Raw genomic sequence first — 10000 nt, 5'->3', positions numbered from 1 at the left:
CAACAACCGCGCCGTGAGGCCCCAGTACAGAGGTGAGCAGGGCCCCCACTGCCCCAACAACCGGGCCGTGAGGCCCCAGTACAGAGGTGAGCAGGGCCCCCACTGCCCCAACAACCGGGCCGTCAGGTCTTGGAGGTGGGGGAGGAGAGGTGGTGGGGGAGGTGGGGGAGGTGAGGTGGGGGAAGTGAGGTGGGGGAGGTGGAGGTTGGGGAGGTGGAGGTGGAGGTGGAGGTGGAGGTGGTGGTGGTGGTGGAGGTGGAGGAGGTGGAGGTGGAGGTGGAGGTGGTGGGGGAGGTGGAGGTTGGGGAGGTGGAGGTGGAGGTGGAGGTGGAGGTGGTGGTGGTGGTGGAGGTGGAGGAGGTGGAGGTGGAGGTGGTGGAGGTGGGGGAGGTGGTGGAGGTGGTGGTGGTGGTAGTGGTGGAGGTGGTGGTGGTGGAGGTGGAGGTGGAGGAGGTGGAGGTGGGGGAGGTGGTTGGGGAGGTGGAGGTGGTGGAGGTGGAGGTGGTTGGGGAGGTGGAGGTGGTTGGGGAGGTGGAGGTGGGGGAGGTGGAGGTGGTGGAGGTGGAGGTGGTTGGGGAGGTGGTTGGGGAGGTGGAGGTGGGGGTGGTGGTGGAGGTGGTGGTGGAGGTGGAGGTGGAGGTGGTGGAGGTGGAGGTGGTTGGGGAGGTGGAGGTGGTTGGGGAGGTGGAGGTGGTTGGGGAGGTGGTGGAGGTGGAGGTGGTGGTGTTGTGGCAGCTGGTGCTGCTGTGGGGGTAATGGTTTTGTTGGCTGGGAGGTGGAGGCACCAGATGTGGTGGAGTTAGACAGGGTGGTGCAGTGATACAGAGTGTCAGGAGAAGAGGGAGGGCGTTCGGTCAAAAAGGTGGACAAAAAGAAAACGGGAGCTGGTCAGGTGTGTGTGTGTGTATTTGTGTGTGTATTTGTTTGTGTGTGTGTCTGTGTGTGTGTGTTTTTATGTGTGTGTGTTGGTGTTGATGTCTTTGTCTTGCTTGGGGTGCATGTGTGGGTGTTTGAAAAAAACACATTAGCAAAGGTAGATTTGAAAGAAGGGGACTATAGGAGGAAGTGAGTGTGTGTGTGTGTGTGTGTGTGTGTGTGTGTGTGTGTGTGTGTGTGTGTGTGTGTGTGTGTGTGTGTGTGTGTGTGTATGTGCGTGTGTCTTTCTGAATATAATCTGCATTTTGCTTAGGTGTGTGTTTGTCTATTTTTATTTTAGTTTTGCTGCATGTGTGTGTTATTCTTCTGTGTGCGTGCGTGGGTATATTTTTGTACGTGTGTGTGTGTGTTTATGTGCATGCGTGGGTGTATGTGTTTGTCCACACATGTATGTGTGTGTTTGTCTTTATCCATGTGTGTGTTTGTGTGTGTGTTTGTGTTTGGGTACATGTGTTGGTGTATGTGTTTGTCCACGTGTGTGTGTGTGTGTGTGTGTGTGTGTGTGTGTGTGTGTGTGTGTGTGTGTGTGTGTGTGTGCACTCACTAGCTGTTACCACCAACAGTCCCAGCCTCCAGCTGTCCCTCCCTCTCTCTGATCGATCGGCCCTCGGCCCTCGGCCTCTTCCCAGCATCAACACGATCCCTGTTTGCTTGCCGGCCCGTAATGGGGGCCCTCTGGTGAAAAGGGCCCCTGTGAGGCCTACCAGGGCCCCCGGGGCCGCAGGCCGGCACACACACACACACACACACACACACACACACACACACACACACACACACACACACACACCCCACCGTGGCGGCATCAAAGCCTGACGACGAAACATCCAATTGGATTCTCTGAGAGAGAGAGAGAGAGAGAGAGAGAGGGGGGGAGAGGGGGAGGGAGGGAGGGAGAGAGAGAGGGTGAAGGGAGAGAGAGAGAGAGAGAGAGAGAGAGAGGGGGGGAGGAAGGGAGGGAGAGGGAGGGAGGGAGAGGGCGAAGGGGTTGGGGGGGCACCGACAGGGACAGTGCGGTGCAGACAGATGTGGAGGACCTCTGTAGGGAAATAAAAATGATTTCCCTCTCCTCACTCCTTGTTTGTCATGTCTATCGTTCTCTCTCTTGTTTATGTGTTTCACCTAGTCTATGTACTCCCACTGCGCAGCCCGACTTACAGACACGCAGTCACGCACACCTCAATACACACACACACACACACACACAAACTTCGCTTGATGATCCTGGCCTGCTCTTTTGTTTCTCCCTGCCTCTCTTTATCTCCTCTACCTCTCTCTGTCTCATTACCGCTTTCTCTCAACCACTCTGCTTTTTAACGCTCTCTCTCCCTCTCTCTCTCTCTCTCTCTCTCTCTCTCTCTCTCTCTCTCTCTCTCTCTCCCTCTCCCTCTCCCTCTCTCTCTCTCTCTCTCTCTCTCTCTCTCTCTCTCTCTCTCTCTCTCTCTCTCTCTCTCTCTCTCTCTCTCTCTCTCTCTCTCTCTCTCTCTCTCTCTCACCCTCCCCCGTGGGTCTCAGGTTCTCCGTACCTAATGCCTTTATTAAGCAGAGTTAACGTGCTCTACACACTTCATTCATGACCTGCTGTCTCTCCTCGCCGCGTCCTTAATCCAGTTTGTTCTGCTCCTCAGTGAACCAGTGGCTGCTGAAGTAGAGACCGTCTTCAGAGCGTGGTGGAGGAAGAGGAGGAGGAGGAGGAGGAGGGGGGGGGGCAGCTGGATCCCATTCCCATCCATTCTGTCTTCATCGTCTCCGAAGCGTCTCCTCCCCGAGCTGGAGGGTCCACCCAGCTCGTGTGAGTGCCCCACTGGGAAGGATCTCTTCTTAATAAAAACTGCTCTCAAGCGGACTTCGGCCGCAGTCAAACAGCGGTTGCCGTGGAGACATCATGTCCCCATACAACATGACAATCATGCGGTCATGGTGTATCCAAACACACACACACACACACACACACACACACACACACACACACACGCCGGGATTTTGTTTCAAGGACGACTGTACAATATTGACAATTCACAACAAGTGTGTGAAATGAAAATGAACTAAACACAAACAAAAGCAGCTGCAGTGACGTAGGCTCTCAGACTGGGCGGCACCACCTCCCTCTTCTGTCCCAGCGGCGACGTTACGGACCACAACTGTTGACCGGGACGTTGTGCTTTCACGGGATTATCCTCGGACGGCCACGCCCTCCCAGGGGTCCACCCGACACGTAACCGACGGTGACGTGTCCGTGGGCTTGAGGCGGTTTGACAGGCCAGCGCGCCGCGGCGTTTCCCCTCAGGCTAACGAAACCAGAGAAGGGATCGCTAACTCCGTAGTCTCTTTCCGGCAGCTCTGCGGGAAACGGCGGGACGTTTTGGGGGATGACGTGTTTTCGTGTCGGAGATGTATTACGTATATATGTACGATGAGGAGGACTTGGCGTTGTGGTTACAATGACCCCCCCCCCTCCCTGCCCTGGACAGAAGCAGAATAATGTGTTTTTTTGTTGTGAGCTATGTGTTTGAGTGCAAACTGATATTTGAGTTGTGCGTTTTTGCGCTGGGGTGAAACGAAGACGAGGAGGATGAGGGTCCGGTATGGGAGGATGGAAGGCGTGCGTGTTCCAGAACAGACCTGTGAGTCCTCGCAGTGGTGAGGTGTGTTCACGGAGGCCTCCTGAAGACGTCTCCTCCCACGGTGGGCTTCAGTCGGTGGGATGTGTAACATTGAGTCACGACTGTGGGCAGCCAACGATAAATAAAGGAATAGCTGATATTGTCACGTGGGACTTGTGGATTCAGACGTAATTACCCCGCTGTCTCTTTCCTAACAGCATCACCTTGACGTCGTCATCACACACACACTCGCACACACAAGCACGCACGCGCACACACACACACACACACACACACACCTTGCCTTTGGCAAGGTCTCCTTTGTAAAATAGTGATTTTACTTGAATGGGACTCTTAGGGAACCTAACTAAATAAAGGTAACTAAATGTGCACATCGTTGCATAAGGTACCCCAGCCATCGTGATGATTTTGTTTGAAGACATTACAGCTTTAGTACAAAGATTCCACATACATGGAGAAAACGCCTCCTACAAAGCTCTCGGCCTCAAAACAACAAAACCAAAGATGTGTTGGTAGGGTTCTCTTCCGAGCAGAAGACGGGTTTCATTTCCACTTTAAACTGCGAGCTGCTTTTTGTGCTTTGCGACAAGATTGCTATAAGTACGCGTCCTCCCCAAGCCCTCGCAGAGACCAATCAGAGAGCAGCTACGCTCTCTTCTTCTCCTTCCACGACAAGTAGGCCATCCCGCCTGCTGCAGGCTGCCCTTTGGTCGAGGGGAGAAAGGGGGCGTGTGTGAAGAATCTAGACATCAAAACAGCCACATCAATGAGCGCAGTGTCAACAAACACCAAACACAGATGGGGATAGCAGTTTTGTTTTGGCTGCGGGGTACGCGCTAGGTGGTGTGTTTGGATAGCATCGTTTTGAATATTTTGTCGTTAACGGGGGTCCAATTAGCCGCGCGTTTTGCACCTGGGCCCGGTTGAATACCGTCTCCCTGGAAGGCACACTTGTCTTTATTTAAGTGCACGGTAATTATACAAGACAAATCTCAAACCAAAATGTTTCTGATCCCTTTTTTATTTAATTATGGGTAGATCTCTCCTCTCGAGCAAACTCCCTGATTCACTGAGATCTGAGGGTGCTACTCAATTGTACCCATGCCTCATTTTCCAATTCGCGTAATAGACCCATGACCCAGAGTGTGGGCTCATTGGGCTGCCTTGAGACACTGTCTGGACTCAGAGGAACAGTCGAAGAATAGATGCGTTGATTCATTTGCTCATATTACGTGAAGAAATTGATTTAAAAGAATGAAGAAACCAAAGGCTGCATATTTCGTTCCATCTTTTTTTTGGCCTCCGAATGAAAGAACCGTGTGTTCATTCTCAGATGAGGTGCCGTCCTTCTTCTCCGATGGATTCGTTTGACGAAGCGTATTCACGACAGTCATATGAGCAGGAGAAAACGTTGCTTAAGCAAGCACACTGATTGATTGGGTTTGATTCACGTTCAAGTGAACCGTGGTTCTACGTTTAGGAAAGCATTACAAAGCTCAGCATTAAGAACAAACGGTTAAATTAAATGTGTTATTTGGTGTTTTGCCATTGAATGCAAATGAATGTGCTGATGAGCTACTTCTCAGAACAATAACAAAATATAAGAACACCCAGTCAGAGATATTATTTAGAAAAATAAGAAGTTGAAATAGCTCCTGACACTCTTGATCAACGCCTATTGAATAGCACTCACTAACCGGTAGGCCTATTGATAAACATTATTGAAACAGCTGTGTTCATAAGATGGCAAAAAGGAACTCAACAACAGATCATGTCTCAGAGTGGTCCAACTTTACAGGCCTTAATGCTGAACCCAGATCAGATCTAGAAAACAGTTCATGTCTTAGAGTGGTCCAACATTACAGGCCTTAATGCTGAACTCAGATCAGATCTAAACAATGGATCATGTCTCAGGCTGGTCTAAAAACACAGGCCTTAATGCTGAACTCAGATCCAAACCACAGTTCATGTCTCAGAGTGGTCCAACTAAACAGCAGATCATGTCTCAGCCTATTCTAACAGCACGAGCGTTAATGCTCATCTCAGATCCGTTCCTTTTCATTAACTTGCATAGATTGTGCACATTGGAGACGGATGAAGAACCATTTATGAAAGCTGCCCTCACCCACAGACTCCTTCAGCCTGAAGGTGAGCGTGGCTTCAGAACCCGTACAGCAGGACAGGCAGAGACATACCTGAATGCCCGCGGAGCTGTGAAGTCTGCTTGAGAATCTGCCTGACCTGGAAGGCTGGAAGGATCGATAAGAGGAAGGCTATCCACAGCCCAGGTGGTGGAGTGGGAGGGATTAGTGCTTTTATTGTTGAGTCATGAGTGAGAGGGAAAGTTACCAAAATACCACGAAGTACGTGCTATCATTTTAAATGCGGGCATATTTCATTTCTATTTGGTAGAATGTAGATAAGACGCAATCCAATTAAACGTTCACGAAGTACGGGAATCAAAATGGCTATCACTTTAACGGCAGGCATATTTCATTTATATTTAGTAGTATTTAGATAAGACGTCATCCAATTAAACGTAAATTATACAATTTGAATCGAACGCTAGACTTGAATGTTTACACAAGGATCAAATAACGCATTGCTTGAAATGCATGCAATTAAACCTTATTTATTAAATAAGGTGCTACTGAGGGGAAAAGCCAAATAAACAAAGCTTTGGAGATGTCATTTAAACAACCTCATTCAGAAATGTTTGCATCGTTTCCGTCGCATATTAAAATGAATCACTTCAATCGAGTTAAGCGGGATACGGGAAATGGAAAATTACAAAGGCTAAATTGCAAAAAGGCGAATAGCGTACATCAAAGTAACCCAATGAGAGAGTAATACAATCACCGTCCCGGCCACTGATGTATACACCAACTCCCCTCTTCCCCCTCAGACAGACGGTTCATCAAATAGTTGACCTCAACTCAACTGCTGCTCAATGTTAGCCTCGATCACTACTCAGCGAAGCGCGTCCACATTATCGACTGCATCCCCCTAAAACATGAAAACACCCGTAACAGATTCTGCAAACTCTTCACTTAATCACCAAGTTTATTCTTTATTTATTTTTTAAATGCTAATTAAAAAAATCCAATGATCCACCATTGATACATTTTCTCCTTCTTTCCACCCACTCGTTCTCATAAAGCAGATTTTATGACGGGGATATTGACAGAAAGTTGAACTACCTGGAGGTGGGTGGAAGAGCATACCATCCAAGTTGGCTAATTGGTTTGCATTATTGTTAGTATGAGCATTATGGTTTGTCAAACTATCTTGGTTCAAACTTTATGAAATCTATGAGCCAACACGACCGCACATCGGAGTGTAATATTGCGTTGATTTTATGCAGTGCTTTTTTTTTTTTGTTCTTTGCTGCAAAATCCTGTTCAGTGACGTTTAGCAGACAGGCTGGCCCTGATTTGATTTAATCTGGATGTTGTTGTTTACTGAAATAGGACATCAGATCTAAATAGAAAGAGGAAGCTGGAATTGGGATCTGGTATTCATGACGCCTCAGTGGAGAAACCACAGGGAAAAGGAGATGAATGCCTGCCCGGCTGTGACCAGGGCTTGTTCGGTATTAACCTCTCGCCCGTTTCAATAGCAGAACCGGGCGTCGGGAGTGCAGAGAGGGTGCTTCACTGCGGAGGAAGAGAGGGGTCTCAAGTGGGCTGCAGGTCACTGGAGCACTGTGCGTCTGCCCAAGATGCTTCCCGGGTTCGGGACAACTGCGGCCCTTCTGCGTTGTTTTTGTGTGTGTTACCCTCTCAAGACATTGGATGCAGCGCAATACGTGATTTGTCTGCAAATGTAACTCACAAGCCGTGCGGCATTAAATATTTATCGTCATTTTGGATTCATAGCCATTACTATGTGGGAATCAACTGTGTGTGTGCATGCGCGCGAGTGTGTGCGTATGTGTGTGTGTGTCTGTGCACGTGTGTGTGTTTGGTTGTGTGTGTGTGCATATATGTGTTTGTCTGTGCATGTGTGTCTGTGTGTGTGTGTGTGTGTGTGTGTGTGTGTGTGTGTGTGTGTGTGTGTGAGAGTGATTTAAAGTGTTTGGGTATCCGTGCAGCTCTATTCGGCGTGCTTCCCTTGGCTGTAGTGGATTAAGCAGTCTGCTGTCTGCCATGAGGACACCCCTCTCTCTTTCTATGATGCATCCTATACCATAAGGAGAGATCTCTCTCTCTCTCTCTCTCTCTCTCTCTCTCTCTCTCTCTCTCTCTCTCTCTCTCTCTCTCTCTCTCTCTCTCTCTCTCTCTCTCTCTCTCGCTCTCGCTCTCTCTCTCTCGCTCTCTCTCTCTCGCTCTCTCACTCCCTTCCATGTCGTAAGCCTAAAATACACCTCCGGCGAACGGCGCCTGTCAAGACAGCCGGCCCTATAGTTCACGACTCCCACACCCGCGGCCGCTAGGTGCGTCTAGCGCTCGTCGACGCGCCGCCACGCGACCCTTCACTCCAATGTCCTAGCTGCCCTGAAAAAGCACTTTTTTAAAGCTGAAAGTCGACAAGTGTGCATGCCTGGTTCTTCCTGTTGATGCTGCAGCAGGACACTTCCTATTGGTGCTAGGGGCGGCTTTTGACGCGCCACGGCACCGGTATTTTTTACACCTTACTCATCCATTTGCACATCCATCTGTCTGACAGATCCATCTGTCAGACACAATTTGTCCATCTCTAGCTGTCAGTATTTGATAATTATATGCATTTTATATTAAAAGGTGACACATTTTTCCACCAGGTGTGAGTGTGATTACATTCACACCTAGTGGTATAATATGTCACCTTTACGTCACTATGTTGTAGCCATGTCCATTCTACAAGACACCTCGGTGGCTGGCAGTGCCACTCTCCACCTGGGTGACTGACTGCGTTCCTCCCGGCAAAAGGACGCAGACTTGGCGTGTCGAAAGCCGGTTTACTGTAGGAGTTTGTGGTCGATGATGCATGACGCTGTTGCTCCATTTTGCCATGCAGGAGATCTCTGGGGCGTGCGTGTGATGGCTGGCTTTACCTGTACACTGATTGTTTAATGAGCAACAGGTGTGCAGCCTCACCCAGCCCCCAGAGTCCAATCAGTCAGACTCGGGCCAGGTGAGGCCGCTTAAACCCTGCCGTCATCCTCGTGTTTGTGTGTGTCTGTGTGTGTGTGTATGTGTGTATGTGTGTGGTGTGTGGGCGTGTGTGTGCGTGCCGCACATTTGTCTTTCTGTGTATGGATCCATCTACTGATCTCCAATACAGATATCTGATTGATAGCAGTCATTCTATCTATATTATACATCAAATACTTGCAAATTGGATTCTTGTTATCCTGATTCTTTCTGCTTCTGTTTTTTCTGTTTCTCTTCACACTCAGTGCCCCTCCCTCCCTCCCTCTCTTTGTATCTCTCTCTCTCTCTCTCTCTCTCTCTCTCTCTCTCTCTCTCTCTCTCTCTCTCTCTCTCTCTTTGTATCTCTCTCTCTCTCTCTCTCTCTCTCTCTCTCTCTCTCTCTCTCTCTCTCTCTCTCTCTCTCTCTCTCTCTCTCTCTCTCTCTCTCTCTCTCTCTCTCTCTCTCTCTCAAAAAGCTTCAATGGCATGAGAAATATACATTTGCATTGCCAAAGCAGGTGACCAATAAAATAAACAGCGTTATAAAATAAAAAGTAAAAAGGTATGGTATATATTATAATAATAATAAGTATGAGCCGTTAAACATAAAATATCTATGCATATCCAATGTTATGCTATAAAAGTACTTTAAAAAGTAAGTCTCTCTCTCTCTCTCTCTCTCTCTCTCTCTCTCTCTCCCTCTCTCCCTCTCTCCCTCTCTCCCTCTCTCTCGTGTTATTTTTACATCCCTTCCAGCTGCCCCTGTTCTCTCACATTGCCCCGCGCCCTCACTCCCAGGAGTTTTCCACACCTCTCTCCCCCTGTCCCCTCTCCTCTCCCCTCCTCTTCTCTCCCTATCTCGTTCTCCTCACTCGTTCTCTCTATAACTCGTTTCAATGCTTTTCTTTGGTTACTTTTAGACCCTCTTGTTTTCCCTTCAACTCCCTCTCTCTCTTTTCACTCCTGTACTCTCCATCTTTGCTCTCTCTCTCCCTCTCCCTCTCTCTGCCTCTCTACCTTGCTCACTTTTTTTGTTTCAGGTATGATAAGCATTCAGTGCCTGTGCCATCTCTTTCACACAGACACACACTCGTGCACATGCATGGACTCACACACACACACACACACCGCAGACACTTGCACCCAGCTCTCTTTCCATCTCTACACCCAGCCGGCGATGGTGTATCCTAGCAACCTAACTTTACTACCAAGGTGCAGTCGGGCTCCTCTCGATGCCGTGCTCGGAGAGATCCCGCAATCTGCTCGGTCCAGGGTTACCGCGGCCTCTACCGCGACGCCGTCCGTTTAATAAAGGAGGGAGGGGGG

The 10000-nt window shown here is 49.2% G+C and overlaps 1 protein-coding gene across 1 annotated transcript in view; it reads left to right on the top strand.

Moving 5' to 3' along the window:
* LOC115559619 (carbonic anhydrase-related protein 10) overlaps positions 1 to 3709 on the top strand; it is a gene marked incomplete in the record, with an annotated part of 47668 nt that extends 43959 nt beyond the window's left edge. Inside the window, 1 exon segment of the mRNA XM_030378585.1 lies at positions 2565 to 3709. Within this exon segment, the coding sequence (XP_030234445.1) occupies positions 2565 to 2587 (23 nt within the window).
* Between the last annotated feature and the right edge of the window lie 6291 nt (positions 3710 to 10000).

This window comes from Gadus morhua, chromosome 2 (genome assembly GCF_902167405.1).
Source record: "Gadus morhua chromosome 2, gadMor3.0, whole genome shotgun sequence".
NCBI classification, from domain to species: Eukaryota; Metazoa; Chordata; class Actinopteri; order Gadiformes; family Gadidae; genus Gadus; species Gadus morhua.
Note: the sequence above shows the minus strand (reverse complement) of the source record. Positions and strands in the feature narration are given on the sequence as shown.